At 52.4% G+C, this 20,687-nt stretch overlaps 1 protein-coding gene across 2 annotated transcripts; it reads left to right on the top strand.

Moving 5' to 3' along the window:
- The first annotated feature begins 14,578 nt into the window (after positions 1-14,578).
- On the top strand, positions 14,579-18,683 carry VSX1 (visual system homeobox 1). Of its 2 annotated transcripts, none has more exons than XM_071423045.1 (5): positions 14,579-15,001; positions 15,343-15,421; positions 15,682-15,805; positions 16,696-16,864; positions 17,456-18,683. In XM_071423045.1, exons 1-5 carry the CDS (start codon positions 14,632-14,634, stop codon positions 17,725-17,727), a joined length of 1,014 nt encoding a protein of 337 aa, XP_071279146.1. In that variant the 5' UTR covers positions 14,579-14,631; the 3' UTR covers positions 17,728-18,683. The 2 variants fall into 2 exon arrangements, with proteins under 2 accessions (XP_071279146.1, XP_071279060.1); XM_071422959.1 differs by having other exon boundaries at positions 16,684-16,864.
- The last annotated feature ends 2,004 nt before the right edge of the window (positions 18,684-20,687 follow it).

Genomic DNA, 20,687 nt, shown 5'->3' with positions numbered 1-20,687 from the left:
ACAGAAGTTTATTGGCTTAAAGAAAACTGTTCTGAACTGTGAATGGCAGCTCAACAATCAGCATCTCGTGGAAAGGCCAGCTAACAAAGAGGAGATAAGTTTGCTCTTGGTAAAAGTAGGAACTTCTTTCTTACTTTCTTTGATTCTATTAGTCACGGTCTATTTCAGGGCTGTCTTTTTATTTCAGTGTCTGTCCTTGCCAATTCCTGCCTCCTGGTTGGTACCCATTAGTGTGGTGATTTCCCTGGAGCTGCTGCAGCATAAAGAAATGGTGCCTGTGATCCTAAGCCTCACCCCCTGATGGTTCAGAGATTTGAGGAGCTTGGGCAGTGCATGAGGTAAAAAAGGATTAGGGTGCAGTTTCCTGCTACAGGCCACTGCTCTTCGATCATAGCTGTGGTCCAAATGCTTTGGGGAGTGGGTGACTGCAGCATTTTATTAAAGGCATGCAACTGAAATAATAATCGGATAAAAGGATCATTTATTGTCAAACGATTATGGAGCTGCATTATGTGATTTCATATCTTTTCCTTCAAAATCTCTGCATTTCAAACCAGCTTGTGGTTTTACTCTGTGCCATTAACACTTTGGTATTACACAGGAGTATATTTCACATGGCAATTCAGTGGGATATGGATTATGTTATCAGGAAATAAATAAAATTTTGTCAAGTTGGCCTTGGCTCCGCTGGTGGTAATCATGAAATTGTTTGTCCTTAAGCTATGGCAGAGGATTGGATTCTTAAAAACTGGATAGAGAAAAATGCTTTTAGAGTGATTTCTTTACAATAAAAACATGATAGTCTTAAAGCTAACTGATAATCTTTGTGAGTCCATTCCATGTGAAGCAGGAGAGCAAACAGATTCCCAGCTGATATAAGTCAACATAGTCCCATTTGCTGGGAAAGCTGGGTCAGTCCACAGCAGCTGAGGATCCAGCCCCGTGACTGAAAGAATCCTCATCTTGCTGGCAAAACAAGGGAAAAGACTGTAACAGGATTTTGTGAGGACAAATAATATTACAGAGCAAATAAGATGGGCTGGGGACCAAACAGGATGATGGTTTCATTTGTCATTTCTCAAGATTTCTTTTTTTTTAATTGGAATATGCACCAACAGGTACAAGTTGTCTCGTGGAACCGCTGAGGGCTGTTAACCTCTTTTAGTACAGTTTAGTGTCTACCACTGTAGTGGAGTTAGGCTCATGAATGATACACCTTTAATAACAAAACTCCTGAGTTAATCTCCTCTAGAGGTCTGCATGACATTACTAGCTGTAATCTAACCCTTCCAGGTTATTGTCGATGCACTTATGGGCATAAAACCTTCTTTGGGAGAATTAGGTATTTTCTCATTATGCGTGCCAGTAGCTTTTCGCTGAATATCACTCAATTTCCATGAAAATCTGAGTTACTCTGGCAAGTTGCAGTTTACCTAGTCTGTAAAAAAAAATCTTCAGAATTTTCTACTGATTTATCCTTTACCCACCTCTGCATTAGTCAGGTGAGATACTGTCTGATGGACTGCTGGAAAGTGAAAGCAGTTTGTTTTCGGAACAGGCAGATGCAGGATGTGCGTGGGGAAGGAAACGCTGCAAGCAGATGAGTCCCTGCTGTATGTGGAGTCATTTCAGGACAACAGCCTGGTGGTTGAAGCATCCATCCATTTCTGTTCCTTCCTCTGCCTGCAGGACCTCGTTGCCATGTGTCCTGGTAAAATGTGCAGCTCCTTGGCCTTACCACTGACCAGCTGCTCAGAAGGTGTTTAAGGTTTCCAGGGTTGCATGTAGACACCTAAAGTCTGAGCCCCAGGCAGCCACAGCCTGTATTGGATCTCAGCTCCTGTGGGGAAAGTAATGCTTAGTTTCCCTGCCCTTCCATGTCCAGGTTAGCAAACTCTCCAAGAAAGGGACCTTCTCTTGCTTTGCTTGTCATGTCAATAATGAACAACCACAGCGCAGAGACTGGAGTGAGAACTGCAAGAGGAGCTGTGATTGCATCGCTGTGTCACCCCTTCTTGTGCCACAGATGCTTCACTGATCTTGTCCTCATCTGGGATGTCTGGGAATGCACAGGCAGCAGGGCTGTACCAGGGGTGAGTGTCCAGGTGCCTGCCCTCTGCCTTGGGAGGCAGGAGCTGACCAGAGCCAGCTCTCACGCTCCTCACAAGGTGGAGCAGGGAAATCAGGTCACAGCAGAGAGGGGTTGCAGTTTTGCCATCTGCAGAGGAGTTTGTGGGAGTTTGACCTGCTGGGTAAGTGGCAGGTGTCCAAGGCACTGGGAATATTGGAGAGTCTTGTCCCTACTGGGTTATGAAAGGCAAGAAGAATTTTGCTGGCAGATGATGTCTCCAGTCAGGTCTTGCCTGCACCCAGCTACAGCTGCAAACCAGTGTTGGTCGTGTGCTGTCCAGATTTTGTACTGCTGAAATGTTTGTGTGTATAGAAACCTTTGTGGAGACCGTTGCTGAGATGTCATCGTGTGCCAAATTCTGCAACACAGAGATGGAACAAGCTGGTGCATTCCCATTTCCCTCCATGGCTTGAGCATGGAGGAGAAGCCAGGTGGGAGATGTTATAGTGTTTAGTACTGTGGCAGTATTGTGAATAAACCCTCTCTGTTCCAATGCACAGGAACACAGCACAGACTTGTCTCCGTGTCCTCCTTGTCCTAGAGAGCCAGTTGTCCAAGAGATCACTGAGAACTCATGGATAAGCTGGAAATTAAATCAAAACCTCTCAGGAGCTTGAGGCCAGTCACCTCCACCTTCTCTTTCTAAGTAGCTCATCTCAGGTCCTGTGTGCCATTCAGCTTAGGGAGCTGCCCAACACTGGAGAAGTCCCAGGCTGATCTGTGTAACTCCTGCCAGCTAGTTTTGTTTTGCTTTAAATTCATTACTTCTTCTTTTCAGAGACTTGTTCAGTGGGGCTTGCCTTGAAGAGGGAGTGAAATGCCATCACACATTCTGTACCTTATGACAGGAACTGTAATTAAGCCACCTACCTCTTAAACACACTGCCCACCTTTGAAAAATCAGGGAAAGCCACCACAAGGGTTAAACACTTTATTTAGATGGCTTTGTTTGTTACGTGTGTGCTTTGCTTGTTCTGAGAATTAACAGAAGATAAGCTAAAAGTTCATTTATAAGAGTATTAAAGGATAATTATGATGGAGTAAATGCAGCAGGTCAAAAGGCATTATGATGAACAGAATCATAATATAGGGCTTGGGAAAATAAGCTAAAATGTACAATGCCTAACATCACTCACTGAATGCCACAGAAAGTGTTCCTCCTCACAGTTTCTCTCTGCTTCTTCATCCCCACTCTAAATTAAAGTACCTCCATCAGCACTCTGCTGTTTGAGCATGAGTATGTCATGATAATCAATTGCAGGAACTTAAATTAAACTTTTGGGCGGGCATAAATATGTGACCTTTTAATATCAACGAAATGATAAAAAAGATTTGGTAGGAAATCTGTTTCAATCAGATTAGAGGAGAAGTGGGTAAAGCTGATTACAAGCCCACTAAACACAGTATTTGGGCAGTATTTGTTCAGAAACAATAGCGTTAATTCTACTTTAACAAGTATTATCTGGAAAATCAATAATTAATGGTAACCCATTATCAACCTGTAATTTAGCACAGAGATTAAGCTGGGGGAGAAGTGAAAGCGAGTGGGCAACCTGCTTTTACTTGACCTGTCAGGCTGATGGATTAACAAGTGACAGCAGGGCTTCATATTTTTTTAGAGGAGAGGTGGTAGAAATAAGTCAATTTGGGCTTCTTGCTGTTTGGCACCACCTTGCCCTCCTGCTTCCTCAAGCTTTGCAGAAGAGCTTCCTTCTGCAGCCAGAGGGATGACATCTTCAGTGGCACTTGGTGCTGGGACAAGGCAGGGGAGCATCACCCCCAGATCCACGGGATGCAAGGAGAGAGGTGAACAGAGGAAGGGGAAGGTGCTGCTGGTAGGTGGTGTGAGCAGGTGCAGCAGCATCATCTCGGCTGGGCTTCCTCCAGGGGCATCCCCCTCTTTAACATCTTCATGCAACTCCCAGCTTGCCAAAGTGCCTCCTTACCGTGCTTCCTTCCTTGACTGACAGGACTTGTAGCAACATGTGGGAATGCATGTGAGCAGCCAGATTTTCCTCTGCCAGCTCCTCCCTTCCCCTCACCACATCAGCTCTGTTTGGGAAAACACCTTATTTGTGGTCTGTGCGGGGCTGGGACTCAGATGTGTGTGTGGGGGGAGGTTGGAAGTGGTGTGCACAACTTGTCATTGCAACAAGATGCCAAACAGATGATGGTTTTGTGAAGACAGCATTCTTCCAGAGGATACAGATGTCCTGATCAAGGATCTGTGTGAGTGCACGTGTGCATGATTCCCTCAGAGTGTCTCTGTGTGTGTTTGCTGAGGCCAGAGCAGGCTTTTAGGAGAGGAACATCACTTAATTTCAGGTGGACAGCAGTGAGCCAACACTTCCACCTCACTGCCCATCTTCTTCTGGGCAGAGGCTCTTTCTTCCCAGAGCTGAGTTCCTTACCTGGTTTTGGGCAGAGTGGGATGCAGTCTGTGGGCTGTAGTGGTTTATGAGAGAAAGAGGGTAAAGGGAGGTGGGTTGAGGACAGTGGAAAGCAAGAAAGCCAGTGCCAGGGGGCTTGTGGAGGCCTCTGCAGCCACCCACAGGCGGGATGCTCTCTGCCTTGCTCAAAGGGCACTGGTCACAGATGACAAACAGTGCTCTTTATATAGAGAAGAGACAAGAGTGCAGGAATGGATCACCTCTTTTAGCAGAGTTAGAGCTGCATATAGCAACCTCTGAGGCTGGTCTCATATTTCCCACCAAACTTGCCCTCATTGTTGATGTGGGTGAGGACCACCACGGCAGGGTAAGAAGCCCAAGAGCTGTGCTTATCTCTCTGTTTCCCCTGGCTGCATCCTCTGTTTCTGAGCTGCCCTGGCGGGGCAGGGCACTGGAAGGCTGATGTCCAGGCTGGGCACAGCTGGCTCTGGGGCACAGTGTGCAGCAGGGTGGTGATGGGGGTTCCATGGCAGCCAGCAGGGCGGGATGCTCTCAGCAAAGGGAACAGATTGAAGGCAGATTGCGAGGGTGAAGTAGCACCGTGCTACACAGATAGGGAGTGGCTTCAGAAATGGCATTTAATCATTCAACATTAACACAAGACATCTGTCACCACCCTTGGCAGTGATGGTGCTACACAGCAAAACAATATGTTCTGGTGCTCCTAATCACAGGAAAAACACTACTTTTTTTGCAGAGAGTTCTTTTAGTGCCCGGCACAAATCCTTCTATTTTATTATAGCAATCCCAGCCAAATCCTCCAATAAATGGAGTTTTTATTAATGTGCAGCTGTTGAATGAGAAAAAAATAAAACTCAGAAATAAAAATGAATCCCTGAATAATCAGGCTGATCCCATGCAGTAAGAACAAGCAGGCCGACCACATACTTACAGCTTTTTGGTATTATTTAAAAATATGGTCAGGGCTTTTCTTTCCCACTCTATTTTTTTTTTTTTTTTTTTTACACAGACCTGATTAGATTTTGCTCAGGAAGATCCAAGCCACTTCTGTGAGCTGGAAATGCAGCAAGGAGTGAGAGGATCTAGGATGAGGGTTACATCCAGTATGTGTGCCTGATATTTGCCTGCTGCCATGGTCAGGAATTTGATTCATCCAGGGAAGAGAGTGGAGGGGTTGCACTGTGCCCAGGGCAGCTGGGCTTTGGCTTTCCAATGAGGGATGTGCTTGCAAAAGAGAAAAGAAGAGAGTGTCAAAAAAAGCAGAGTGGAAAAAGGTAAGCAACAAAAGTGGTCTGACCATGGCAGCTCCCAGCAGAGGATGGTGTGGTTTGCTTTAACTAGCTGCAATTTGGTGCTCTTTGAGCTTGCCAGGTGAAATGCCAGTCAAAAGTGCTATTTTGCAGCTAAAGATGAAGGAGGAGTGATCCCATGGTGATGCGGTGGGTGAGGCAGGTGCTGAGCTGGGGGGAAGAGCAATGCCCACCCTGCATTTAGCCCCAGGTCCTTTCCCTGTGCACACGTCCTGCCCTGCCAAAGCATCTGCAAGCTGTGTGTGATGAGTGGAGAGGCCTGCCAGGAACAGAACAAATCTCGTTCCTTTATGCTCGCCCTGGCTGCCGGGATATCTGCTGCAAGCCTGCTCCACCCACGGCCCAGCCGTGCGGCCGCACGCGCGCCGGGAGCTGGGCTAAAGCAGGTCCCAGGCTCCAGTCCAGCTGGCAGCCCAGCCACCATCCAGGGCTGTTCCCTGATGGCTCTGGCCCAAAGGAGAGTGCTGAGTGAGCAGAGATGGAGGGGAATTGCTGGAGCTGCCGTTGGATGTGCGCAGGTGTACCCAGGTGGCTGAGACCTCAGACAGCCCCATGGAGGCTCACCTGGAGTTAAACCTCCAGCAGGAGGGCAAAGCCAGCCTGGGAAGCACCCCCAGAGCCAACAGGGCTTTCATGTTATCCAAGGTTAGCTGTGGCCATTGGGACAGTGCCTGTCACCCCTGCTCACCCAGGGGTGCAGCCTGGCTGATGTGAGGCAGGAGGGAATGTCCTGAGCAGATAGCACCCTGCCTACGAAATGGCACGACCATCTCTGCTATTCATTCTGATTAAATTCGAGCCAAAGTAAAGCCCTAATTCTTCTGATTAAAGCTTAGAAGTTAAGCTCTTCTGACAGGATGTGTGCCTTGCCCTGTGCTCTCCTAAACCACTTTGTCCATTCCATGACAAGACACTAATAACACACTCCTGTATGTTTCTTCTCAGACACTCATGATGCCCACTCCAGAGCATGTATGATGTGCCTGGGACATCCCACCACTTCTGTCTGAGTAGTGGTACTTATATGTTGTCACCTGGACATTTTGGAAGCAGGAAAGCAGAAGGAGCTGCTCCAAGCAAAGCAGAGGTCCACGTCTGCCAGGGCTCATCCTTTATGGATTAGGTTTTTCCTAGAGGAATTGCCCTGGGAGAGATGTCCTAACCCAGGCATGGGTTGGGGCATTACAGAAATGCTGTGTTACCTCAGGTGCTCTACAAGCATGGGATCAGCCTGCTGTCACTGGCCTGCTGGGAGTGGGTAAAAGGGAACCAGCGTGGTGAGTTAGGGTCTCAGGCACAGGAGCAGATTTGTCACTGTCTTAGCCTCCATTTATGGGTAGTTTACCCAGGGTAGCCCTGTTATGAAATTTTACTTGAGTGGTCCGTACCCTGCTTGCCTGCCCTGCAGGACTCTCTGAGGATGTGGGGTAGGACTGTGGATGAGGCTCACCTGCATCACCTGCTTGCCTTTAAGGAGAAGCTCCTGGCACCTGCTGGGAAGTGTGGCCCTGGGCAAGACCTGGGCTGCTGTGGTTCCACAGACGTTCAGCTTCGTGCAGGGAAGCTAGGAAACTTCTGTCTTGAACATCTGGCACGGGGAAGCTCTCCCATCCTTTCCCCCTCTGCACCGCAGCCAGAGGCACAGCCTGGTATTGTTTGTCACAGATCAATGCATTTACCCATGTGGAAAAATGTCATTACCACCAGGGCTCGGCTTTTCTTTCCCCTTGAACCGCCCCTGCTGTGCTGCTGAGGGGCTGGCTAATTGCCTCTTTTCTCAGGTTGCCCCTGGGGATGGCTGCCCCACGGCCTGCCACACATCTCAGCTGCACTCTCAGGGCTTCCCCCAGCCAAAGGGGCTGCTTTGCCAAACAAATGAACACTCAGACATTGTTCAGGACCATGGGCCTCTTTGTTACATCTCCTCCTGTGAGCTAAAGAAACAGAGGGGGAATCACTTAAAAAGAGAGGGAAGGATGGATGATGGGCTCGAGCCAGGAGGGGAGATGCAGGTAACCTGCTTGTCTGTGCATCCTGCTGGGATGGCCCCCAAAATGGGACTGAGGCACAGATTTCCTACCCTGGGCAGACAAGAGCAGAGGGAAGGGAATTGCCCTTCAGGGTTTCTGCTGTCACTGCTGTGTGTTCAGGAGTCTGGGAGTGCTTTGGCTGGGAGAGCTCTGCAGGAGATGCAAAGGAGGCTGAGCTGGGGGATGTTGAAGGAAACTGGTGACCAGGCATCTTTTCCCTGTAGAAACTGGAAACTTTCTAGGTATCAAACAACAGGAACTAAGAGCAATTTTACTGCAATTCGCTGCAATTTCCAAATAGGAAGAAAATACATTTGTTCTACTTTCAAAATCCATCATAACCTCAAGCCAAAAGGCAAGAGTGCAGACAATAATCCCACAAAGGAGAAGTTCTCTTTCTCTTATTACTTTTCTTCCTCCTCTTTTTCCCAGAGCGTGACAATACCAATAATATAAGTCCTGTTTGAGATGAATAAATAATTATTCATTGTCAGCAAGATTTGATCTATCCATTTTGTACAGTATGTTCCCTTTTGGCATCAAGGCCCACCTTGACTATGTTAGAGGAATCCTGTCGAAGCAAAACCCAGGAGCTGGTAGAAAAGCTGGAAAGTCCTCTGTGCTAAAATCTGTCCTTTATTGTAGAAAAAAGTTAATCCCACAAGAAAATTTTACAAGTTTTACAACCCAATGCTGCCAGTGTAAGAGAATAGAGGAGAGGATGGTGTAGGAGTGGCATTGGTGAGAGCAGGGCTGAGCTATAAAAAGGAGAACCAGGAAGGGGAGGTCCCCATGTGTTAAAAGATGCCCTTTCTGCATCCAAAAAGAAAATTGCAGAATGCAGTGTCAGAGCACAGCAAACACATCCTGGGTATGTGGAGGAAAGCTGGGCAGGAGCAGCTTTCCTGCAGGGTCAAGTAAAATGGGTGAAGCGAGCTACAGGAACGCTATCTGTATTTCTCACACCAAATAATGTGGTTGTTTACAAAGATGAGACAGGCAAGCATGTGTGCCTTCACTCTTCTGGGAAGGAGGATCCATGCACATAAATATATTTATGTTATTTTTCTCTTATTTCTGTAGGTCCTTTAGATGGTCTGTTTGGGACAACATAGCTTGGGTAAAGGGTCATTTGCTCATGTAATGTCTGATGGGATTTGTGAGACTGCCACATCAGTCTTCAGCCAAAAGACCCCAGCTTAGGTCTCTTAGGAGTCCAGTTGTTAATGGGGAGAGGGAGGACACTGTGAAACTCATTAATGACTTTCCTGGTCTGTCTGAAAATAAATGGCTTGTGTTGGGAAACCATGCTTGAAAACCTCCCTGCTCAGCTGCAGAGTGGAGATAGCTGGGAAAGCCCAGGTGCCACTTGTCACAGCAAGCCCAGGCCAGTGCTGAGAAAGGGACCTGGACCTCTTTGCCCAGCCAAAAGCTCTGAATTCACCTGCAAGGACAGGTGCCCCACTTCAGCACCTGGCAGCACTCAGGAGAGCTGATCTAGAAAGCCGTATTGTGGGTAAGAGTGAGAGTAGCTGCCTGCGTGCTGGTGTCCCCTGCTTTAATTAGGTTAGTTTCTTTCATGGCAAGTGCTGTCATACCAAGCTGAAAAATCAATACCATATGGCACAGCACTCAGATAGCAAACTTGGAGATTAATTAAAGGAGAAGTGCTTCTGTTAGGTCTCAGAGCACAGTGCCTGTGATTAGGCATGGCTGAACTGGTTTGCAAATGCAAAGGCTGGGCAGCACCAGAGCTGAGCTGGACACTCTGCCACTCTGGGGTCAGAACAAACTGTGATCTCCCTTTCTTTACTTGCTGAAATCATTGTTTAGCACGTTCGCCTGGATTTTCCTGTGTCTTGCTTCCTGGCCAGGGGAGGGAGGTGCAAAGGGAAGCATTTTTCTGGAAGGCTTCTGCTGGGTGAGGTGCTGGGTGTGAACATGGAGAAGGTGCTGCCTGGGGGCTCACTTAACTCCTGAGCTGGGAGCTGGGAAAGAGAGGAGAGGAGAGGAGAGGGAGAGGGAGAGGGAGAGGGAGAGGAGAATCTGACTCTGTCTCTTGGGAAGTTTCATTTCCAGGGCACAGACCAGAGTGGGACAGTGTCTACCCCTCTTTTGGGAGTTGCTGATTTAATGAATGTGGCAGCTATTGTGTGTGTTTGGGACCCTCACAGCCGTTTTTCTTCTGCCGATACTTTCTTTTCTTTTCGGCTTTAATGAGAGTTTCTCTAATTGACTTGATGATTTCTGTTTAATTAGCACATTTTGGAGGAATGATCAAAAAATAATAAGATAAATTAATCAGACAAGCATAGTGCAAAGGAATAATAGCTCTTTTGTGGGGCTAATTGGAGTGGACAGTCCATCGGCTAGTTTGGGGCTCCTCACAGTTGGATATTCCCAGCCTAGTTGTGCCTTGTGCCCAGAGCTTCCAAACACCCACATAGACCCAGCTTTGGTAGTCATTTCAATTAGCTTTAATGAGCTGTGAATGAGCGCCAAGGAGAACCGAGTCTGGGCCTGACCTGTTTTGCCATTGCCCAGATCTTGCTTAAGGCTGTGGCAGCAGAGTTCGCCCAGAGCCTGCATCAGGTGCCGGGCCCTGGGTAGCACCAGGCAGAGCATCTCTGAGGAGGGCTGTGTGTTCCAGCTCACACATCCTGCATGGGACAAGAGGGGGTTGCCCATGGGGATGTGAGATGGGCAGATAAATGGCACTAGAAAGCAACAAGTTTGGCAGAAGCAAGAAGGAGGGGAAGTAAAAAGCAGCAGCTGAAGGAGCAACCAGAAATCGGAGCTACCGCTGTCATGCCTGCTCCATCTGGGTTCCTTCCTGAGCACTCTGTCCCTCCTGTTCCCATACATACACCTCTGGAACAAGCCCCAGGCTCCTCCCTGGGAGCAGGAACAGCACTTGCCATGGGCTACATCACCTACAGCTCCTTGGAGATGCACAGGGTGAGCTCTGCTCGCTCACCAACTGCCAGCCATGCTCACAGTTGATGTTGTAGGTGCAGCACCTTGCTGGCCATTTGTTTGCCCTTTGTTGGCTGGGAATTAATTAGGAGATGGGCTCCAGGCTGCTGTGACAGCTGTCTGCATGTGGCACTTCCCAGCAGTTTGATTAAATCTGTGACACTCCAGATGTGAGCGCCCTGTGCAGCAGCACATGGTTTGCTCTTAAACTCCACTTAAACCGTGACTGCTCTTCTGGTTTTAATCAAAGGCAAATGCCTTAAGACAGAAATCTGTGCAGAGGAATTAGTAGGGATGTCTCTGGGGTGTGTGGACAAGGAAAGGGACCCTCCCGTGCCAAATTAGGGCTGACAACACTTGCAGTCAGCTGGGCTGGTTATGCTACAGCACTGAGCAGGTGGTGCGTGGCCAGCTGTGGCTGTGCTCAGCCTGCAAACCCTCTGCTTCACCCATATCCTGTGGAGCTGCCAACAAAGCACTTCCCACAGCCTGACAGTGCAGGGAGCACAGGTTCCCTGATTCTTTTAACCTGTTCATGCTGCCTGCCTCTGCAAATCCATCACCCCAAAATGGTTGGTACTTGGCCACTACAGATATCCATTCCTGCCTGGACAGGAGTGTGCACACAATCCACCACTGAGCCCTGCTGCAGCCTGAGGAAAGTCTCATTGCCTGCATTTCAAGGAGGAGGCTTGTCTGTAACTTAGAGGTGGGGATTTAGCCTTGCAAAAGGCAAATGGGACTGGCTGCAACACCCCCCTGTTTGCTGCCTTCTCCCCTAGCTATGGCCTGTTTCTCAGTTCCTTTTCACCCACGTGTCAGACACAATGCTTTCACAACAGCCAGCACTTCCCCATGTTCCCAGCAGGATGTGGAGGAGGCAGAAGAAAAGCCCTTTTTCTTCTGTCCATGCTTGTTGAGGTTCCCACCCTTGCCACACTGCCTGTGTTGCCATCAGCTGGCTGCTCACCCTGCTGCACCCCACCTCTGGGTCACCCTGTACCTGTGCAAAGCCCACCATGGCCACCAACAGGCTGGCTGAGCTTGCCCTACACAGCAGGTGTAGGGGTGTGGAGCTGGGGAGGAGGACTGGGCAGTGACTGCTGGTGCAGGTACCACGGGTGGGTGTGCAGTAAGAGCTGCGCTTTTGGAGATGGGTTCTCCATCCAGCCTGGGGCACAGGAGCCTCTTCCACCCCGAGCTGCCTGAAACTGTCAGATGGTCCTTTATTATTGACCTGATTCATATCTAAACCAGGGAGGTGAAAGCTGTCTTATCCCATTACTAATCCCCTAAACCAGGCCCTTCAATACCTTCTCCTTGCTGCCCCCTCCTCGTTGCTACAGCAGGTGGTTGCAGGATGAGTGCACATCCTTTGGGGCTTTCCCTGAGCCCACAGAGAAGACAGGGACTCCAAAAACCCACCAAATGCTGGCTCTGGAGTTATCATCAGCTGAGGAGGATCTGACAAAATGCTGTATGTGTCTGTAATCCTCTAAGGACTTCCAAGGCTTGTTTCTGCGCTCTGAGAGGGACAGCTCCAGGTATCCATCCCACCACGCGTGCCCTCCATCCTGTAGGTCATGGCAGGTGTTTTACACGGTGCTGGAGCAGCCATGGGGACGAGGGGACAATCTGGGGACTGTCCCACCTGGCTGTGTCCCTAGTCCTGCAAAGTGCAGCAGGGACGGGGGTGCTCCAGCATCAGCTGCAGGCAGCGCTCACCCCCTGGGACATGGGGCTGCACCGAGGCCGGGGTCCTGTGGCCTTGGGCTGCTCTGGTAGAGCCCCATGGAGGTTCTGGCTGCTGGGGCACCTTGAGGCTGCTGGGCCGGCTGGCACAGGCACCCTGCCCATGGAGAGGGGGGGCAAACCCCAGGGAAATTAGAGCAAGGGGCGATGTTTGATGTTCTGCTCTTTAAGCGATTAATAATCTTTCGGCGTCGGAGAATCAGCGGAAAATCTTCCTTAGAAAATAATGAGCAGAGAAACATTTACTGATTAGTCTAATCCCAGCTAATCCTATCTGATGAGCATATATCAAGATATCCTTTAACTGATTTATTGTCCAAAGGACTGGTGGAGGTGCCCATCTCCACCGTGGCTGGGGGAGCTGGGGGTGCAGCAGGAGTGTCCCCACAGCCCATCCCAGTGTCCTGTCCCGGGAGCGGGTGTGTCCCCGTCCCCCAGGGCACGGCCTCGCTCACCCTGGCCCTGGGAGGCAGCGCCATATCCAGGCCACCTTGCCAGCATGGGGAGATTTAATCGCTATTTCCATTTCTGCATCTATCGGCTTTCTCTTGGGTTTGAGCTTTTATGTTTCATAAACTGATTAGGAGCAATTATACGTGCTTTATCCCCAAACTTTCCAAATGCCTAGGCCATATGCATATTTAAGGCTTCATCATCTCTCCCAACAGCTCAGCCTCAATGTAAACTGCTGAAATCAAGCTGATTCTGGGACAACATCAAAAATTAGGGTTTTAACCACTAATATCTGCTCGAACAGGAAATTTGTTGTGGGTGGTGGCCGGATTATGACTTCTAATTACTGTGGCAGATCCTCCCTGCCTAGCAGTGAAAGTCTCCTATTCCAGCAAAACTGCAGCAAAACCACTCTGGAGAAGCGAAGATGCCCAAGGGGATCCCGGGGTGCTCTGTGTCCGGGCAGGGGGCAGCTCTGGGTGGGGATGCCCCGAGCATCCCTTCATCCCACGCACATGAGCACCCCAAATTGGTGGTCACACTTCCACACCTCCCGGTCCCCTCACACCCATTTGCCTTTCTTGGTGAGAAGCACGACGGTCCAGAGGGTCCCCCCCACCAGCCCCCAGTGCCGGCCACGGCAATTATCCTAAATGAAAGTTATTGTTCTGCTAATCCTGGGAACAGCTTGCGATGGGAGATTTGGGTCTTTCTTTAATAATGCAAAGTTAATGCGGAGTCCCCTTGTAATTATCTTTATCAGAAGGACCCTCGGTTAATCTGACCGTCCAATGAAGGCCTGGATCAGGCGGCCCATGTAAGCCGGTTGTAAATCATTTCCATCAACAGATGAAGGGAAGAGGGAAAAAAATTACAGCCCAGGTGCAAGAATCTGGGAGCAAAAGGGAGCACAGAGGCCAGGCACCTCGGGGTGGCCCTGGCCGGGGTGACAAGACACCTGGGGTCAGGGGAGGCTCCTGCCCAGCAGCCCCTGCCTGTTCCCATCCCTGTCTCTAGGCTGCTGAGCCCAGTGGGATGTCCCATCTGGGATGTGGGGCTGAAGAGTCCTGGGCTGGAATGGGGGTACCGGGAAGTGTACTGCTGCGCAATGGAAGAGGGGATGTGGGGACACAGGGACACAGCAGGGAGTTCCTGGGAGGAAACCCGGAGAGGGAACCCAGCGGGATGTGAGACGGATTTATGGGGCATGGAGTGGAACAGGGTGACAGGGCCGGGGCGGGACGGGCACCGAGAGGGGGTCCTGGAGAGGGTCCGAGCGCAACCGCAGGGGGCCGGCGGGCGTGGTACGGACCGAGGGGCGGGGGCCGAGGGGAGCGGAGGGAGGGACGGCGAGAGGGGGCGGCGGGGGGCCGGGCGGTGGCCCGGGAGCGCCGGGGGAGGGGCGCGGGACCTGTGCGGGCGGGAGGGGGGACCGAGGCTGTTAATCCCGGGATTGGGAGCGCCCCCCCGCCGGTCTGGAGTGTGATTGGAGCCGGGACCGGCGGCGGGACGATAAAAAGGGCGGCGGGCGGTGGTGGCCGGGCCAGGCGGCGGCGGCGGCGGCGGCGATGCCGGGCCGGGCGGAGCCGTCGGGGGGACGCGCGGCGGCGGGGCCGGTGGCGGTGCCCGTGCCGGTGACACCGGGCTCGGCGGCGCGACCGGGAGGCGCGGGGCTGCGGGCCAAGGGCTTCGCCATCACCGACCTGCTGGGGCTGGAAGCCGAGCTGCAGCCGCCCCCCGGGCCCCCCCCGGCCGCCACCGCCGGTGGCTACGAGGGCGGCGGGGCGCTGGGGCTGGGGCTGGGGCTGCTGTGCAGCCTGGGCGGGCCGGGAGCGCCGTGCCTGCTGCCCGCCCCGCTGCCGCTCCTGCCCGCCCGCGGCCCCCGCCCGCCGCCGGGGCCGCCGCCCGCCGCCCGCCGCCACAAGGAGAACATCTCCGGTGAGCGGGGTCGGGGTCGAGGGTGGCCGCGCACGGGGATCCCCGTCCCGAGCCGCTGCCGGGGCTGCCCCGCACCATCGTCCCGCCGGTGCGGCTCCCGTGCCGCCCGGCCCGCCGGGATGCCGAGCCTTTCACCTTTCACGCTCCGGCAATGCGGGCTCCCACCCCCTGCCCCGGGATGGCATCAGCGGTGCGGCACCGCGGGCTCAGCTGGGGGAGGGAACCCCTCCGAGCCCCGGGCCCGCTCCCCGCGGGCGGCTGAACCGTGCTCGGGGAGCTGCGTTCGGGTGCCCCGCTCTCGACGGGAACGTGACTCTTCCCCTCCCGCTTGCTGCTGCCAGATGAGGACAGCCTGTCTGGGGACGCCAGCGAGCTGAAGATGTCCAGCTCCCAGATCAAGAGGAAGAAGCGCCGGCACAGGTAGCGCCCCGGAGTCTGGCTGTGTCCCCGTTCTCACCTCCTCCTGCTGCCACCATCCTCTCGCTGTTCCTCTTCTCCCCAGGCTGGCGCGGTCGGTATCCCCAGGGGGGATAAAGGGAGGAAAAAGAGGAAAGAGGAGGGCTGCAGCTGGGGTGGGGGGAGGATTTTCCGGAGGAAAACCTCAGCGTGGGGGTGCTGCCAGCCTCGCTGTTTGCCCAAGGGTCCGGACGGTGTGACAGGATGCTCTCTCCTCTCGGCAGGACTGTATTCACAGCTCACCAGCTGGAGGAGCTGGAGAAGGCTTTCAATGAAGCGCACTACCCCGACGTGTACGCCCGGGAGATGCTGGCTGTGAAGACGGAGCTGCCGGAGGACAGGATACAGGTAGGTGGCTGCAGCGATCCTCTCTCTCCCGAGGAGTTTGCGGGCCGCCAGCACCCGGGGCCGTCTCCTGTGCTCTGTGGCAGTGGATGCAGGTGGTGGGAACGTGGTGGCGCCGAAACGCTGCAGGGCGCCTGGGGGGAGGCTCGGCTTCTGCCTGCTGGCATCGAACAGCCTCCCAATGGACATGCAGAACCAGGGCACTGAGCTGGCCCCAGCAGTTGCTCTTTGCTGGCAACTTGGCTCTGTCCTCCCACTCAGGCAGGAGCTGGGAGCAATTTGGAGCTGCTGGGCCAAGCTGTGACACAGGAGCTTGCTCACTAGCTTGCCCCTTTGCGGGACATGTGGCATTTTAGGGCCTGATCCTGCTCCCCTATGGAACAGCTCAGTAGCTTAATAATGAGGTGGTGATCTGGGCAGCAGCCTGGTTATATCTACTGCCTTGAACCTTCAAATAGAGGAGTGGGGTGGGAAGAGGGACCCGAGCACCTTCTGTCATCATTGGTCGCTGCATTATGGAGCCCTTTTTCTGGAGAGGTTGGTGCTTTGTGGATCAGGCAGGGAGGCCCTGCGGGCAGGCGGAGCAGCGTCGGGTGACTTTGGCTGGGATCACCCTCCTGTGTCACGACCAGCCTGATGTTAATTAACATGTGCTCCCTCTCCCCCCCTTCCTCCCCTCTCTGACACCCACGTGTGTGCCCTCCCTCACACCCCTCCCCACACGGTGTCTGCACACCCAACCCTGCACGCACCCCCACGGCTGACCTCGCCCTGGATGGACATTCCCTCATTCCCCATGGGCCCTGCACACCCGGCCTCCTCGGGGGCTGTCTCCTCCCCAACCCCACCCCTCCGTGCTCTCCTGGCTGTTACCCCTGAAGGTTTGGTTTCAGAACCGAAGAGCCAAGTGGCGGAAGCGGGAGAAGTGCTGGGGCCGGAGCAGCGTGATGGCCGAGTACGGCCTGTACGGCGCCATGGTGCGGCACTCCATCCCCCTGCCCGAGTCCATCCTCAACTCCGCCAAGAGCGGCCTGGTGGGATCCTGCGCCCCGTGGCTGCTGGGTGAGTGGCAACCTGGGGGGATCAGGGCTCAGATTCTTCTTTCATACGGCTGCCCTCGCCCTTTTCCAGAAAGGAATGGGGCCTCCCTGGTCCTGAGCTGTACGCAGGCTGCCAAGTGCCCTCGGTTTTCCGCTTCCTCCTTGCAAAGAGCAGCTAGGGAAAGGAAAACCTTTTACTGCTGTGTCAGACAGGTGCCTGCATGTGGGTGGGTATCACTCAGGCAGCATGGGAGTTGCAAGGCATCTAAGAAGTCACCACCACCTGCCCCTAAACTGAAGATACCTCAGAGCTATGTCAGAGCTACCCTCTGCTCATTCCAGGCTGGAATGGGCCATTACAGCACACCTCTCCCTGTAAGCCTTCCCTGCTACAGGGAAGCTACAGACTAATTTTGCCACAAGCCATCCCCTCGGGCTGCAGAGAGCAGGTGGCAGGGCTCTGGGTTGGGAAAGGCTGGTAGTTAGAGAGAGCTTTCCTTGGGATGTAGGCAAGAGCTGTGGGAAGCAGCAGTAATTCAGGAGGTGATTCTGAGCCATCCCAAGCAGAGATAAGCAACCAGTGCCCTTGGTTTTTCTCTTTCCCCTCTGCAAGGTATGCACAAAAAGTCCATGGAGGTAAGCAGGAAGGCAGAGAGCCAAGAGAAGCTGGCAGATGGCTGGCGAGTGGAGCAGGAGGAGGAGGAGGAGGAACTCAAAGGGACGCAGGCCAGCTCCCAGAAGGGCTCTGACAAGCTTGGGCCTGCAAAAGACTCGGAGGACACAGCCATCGACCTCTCCAGGACAGCCAAGCACGAGAAGAGGGGTGTGCTGAGGCAGTACATCAACGGGGACCCCCCCACAGAGCAGAAGGACAGGGACCACTGAGCCTGGGCTGCCCCGGAGGAGGCCAGACCTCACAGCGTCCTGGCGAGACCATAATATTTATTGATTTATTGATATATATATATATTTTTTCCTTAAATAACGGAACTTTTATCCGAATTCAGGGCATTTTAAAACTGGGCACACACACCCCCTCGTCCCCTCACTTTCAAGCTGTTCACTTCTCAGCAGAGCCAGGGTGGAGGGTGGCAGAGGGGACGGGGGCAGTGCGAGGACGGGAGCGCACTGTGGTCAGCGCTGACTGCTGCTGGGGAGGAGCCCCCTTCCTTCCCCTCCGTGCTGGGACCACTCCCCCAGCTAGCCAGAAGCACAAAGAGGAGCAACACGCTGGGAGTTGCTCCCTCCTCCAGCACGCAGGGGCAAGGATGGTGCAGGAGTTTACAGACGCCTTCTCCAAGCGCTTCCACCCTGGTGCGGAGCCCGTGTGCGAGTCCTTCCACGCCGAGCACACAAATCTTCCACCTCGAGGAGCAGCAGGGTTTTTAAACATGGTAGGGTTCATCCTCAAGCTGGTGTAACCTGACAGCCAGGCAGGTTTATATTCCCTGAGGATCTAGCCTGCCAATGCAGCCTTATCACTGGATTTACACTGTGTATCTTCCTTAACTCGTATTTGGGAGAAGGGGGTAAGGAGGTTTTTTGTTTATGCAATGATTTTGTACACTCTTGAATGTCACTTGCCACACTATGCATGATAGAACAAACCTTTTTGAAAAGCAAGCCATAGTACCCTGGAGCAATTAAACAATTTTGTGAAGTGACATAAGAAGATATTTTGTAATTGTCTGTAAAAAGTGTTAATGTCAGAGCTGTTTCTTGGTCACCCTATATTTATGTCTAAAAGCACTTTAGTAATCTGGATTTTTGAATGTGGCTCTTCCTGTATTGTCCACCATTTATTTATTACGCATCCATAAATAAAATTGTGGTGTATCTTTGGTTTTCATGCTCTGTATTGCAATTTATACCTTCCTTTGACACATCTCATGGCAGTTGCTGAACTGGCCCATGCACATGCCTTGACAGCTCTCCTGGAACACCTCCAGTTTAATCTACCAGCCAAAACATAACGGAAAATTATCAAAAGGTTTTATTAAAATCTGAGTAATTCCAATTTGGAAAGTGTCTCGACACAGCTCAGGGGGTGTGTGGGCCAGGTACTGATGCTGTCCCTGCTCCTGCCTCTGCTGCTGGGCCTGGCTGCTCTCACAGATGCAGCTCCAGGCTGGACAGGGGGAGAGAGGGGGGACAGTTCCTGGGAAGAGCAGAGCAGTAAGTGGCACGTGCAGATTTCCTGCTTTTCCCCTCCTTTGCTTGGCCAGACCCCTCCAGGCTGCCGGGGGGAGGGGTAACATATGCATGGCAAATACAAGCTTTGCAGGGGAAAAAAAAAAAAAAAAAAGTTTGCTGGGGGGGCTGTGGGGAGCACGGTTCAGGAAAGGACCAGCCAGGGCTTATTGCAGCAGCAATTAGGCTCACTGAGAGCCGAGACTTAGCACATTGGAGGCCTAATCCTGCCTGAGCAGCATCTGCAAACCTTTTATTTGGGCTGTGCCACGCTGGCACTGGATGCTTGCAATCCTTTTTATTTATTTTTTTTTTCCCCCTTTGGTCTGCCTGCGTGCAGATGGCCTGGCTCCTTGCCTTGTGCTGGCTGCAGGGCTGTGAGAGCAGGCACGTCACCACCACCAGCGCGACAAGGGGAGACACTGTAGTTCCAGCGTGCACAGGGAACGCTCCTGGTAGTGCCTGGTGGGATCCCAGCGCTCACCACAAGCTGGGAAGGAGGAGCCAAGAGGAGGGCGACTGGCCCGAGGCACTTTTCATGTGCTGGGAAGTGGCTGTGGGGTACAGATGCTGGTGGATGGCAGTGACTGCCCAGACTCACCTCCTGGTGACAGGGTCTGCTGCCCTCCTCGGAGCAGGGAGTCACTCAGATGCTCACTGCCTGCACTGACCCTGGCAGGGAAGTGTCCACTGTCCTCCAAGGTCACTGCTTGGAGCAGCAATAGCAGTAGGGCAGCACATTCTTGTTGTTGCTTCAGGTTTGACCCATCCTGGGATCAGTGGCAGCCAGACCCAGCCATGGCTCAGCCAGTGCTGGTTCAGTGACAAGAGTGTGACCCTGGTGTAAGGCAATGGCTGCCACTTGCACACATCTCCACTGCTCCATGTGAGACCCCACAGCCGTCCTGGTGACCACATCAGGGCCTGGTGCCGTGAGCTTCCCTTTGTAAGGAGCCCCGGGCATCCCTCAGCCGCAAGTGCTGTGCTTGCTCAAGCAGAAGATTGTCGCAGACATATTTTATGAAAAATCCTTTTGCCAGGATCTTTTCTCCTGAGAAGCTGAGAAGCTCCAGCTTCTCCGTGTTTTTCTGCTTTGGAATGTGATCTGGAGAACTGTTTCCCCAGCATGTGAAAATTATTTTTACTTGATGGCCAATGACAGCCACCTGTGTTGAGGCTGTGAGCAGTCACAAGATTTTATTATCATTCCTTTTCTTTCCTTGCTAGCCTTCTGATGAAATCCTTTCTTCTATTCTTTTAGTATAGTTTTAATATAATATATATCATAAAATAATAAATCAGCCTTCTGAAACATGGAATTGAGATTCTTGTCTCTTCCCTTGTCCTGGGACCCCTGTGAACACCACCACATTTGGTGAGCCCCGAGTGAGGAACATTGCCACAGAAGATCCCTTCCATGTGGCCCAGGCAAGAGAAGTCAGTAAATTCAAAGCCAGTGTTCAGCACATGCAGATCTCTTCACTGACTGGAAGCGAGTGCCAGGCACCCTGGGGGAGTGGTGGGGGTGTCCCACTCTCTTTGCTTGATTTCCCTAATTTTAAAGCAGAGATAAAATGACCCAACCACTGGTGGTCAGAATTGTCTTACGTCCCAGTGATGGGCCCAGAGCAGAGAAGGCTGCATTTGCAGAAGCA

Source organism: Agelaius tricolor, unplaced genomic scaffold (genome assembly GCF_023055355.1).
Source record: "Agelaius tricolor isolate 1412-34295 unplaced genomic scaffold, bAgeTri1.0.p SCAF_1, whole genome shotgun sequence".
NCBI classification, from domain to species: Eukaryota; Metazoa; Chordata; class Aves; order Passeriformes; family Icteridae; genus Agelaius; species Agelaius tricolor.
Note: the sequence above shows the minus strand (reverse complement) of the source record. Positions and strands in the feature narration are given on the sequence as shown.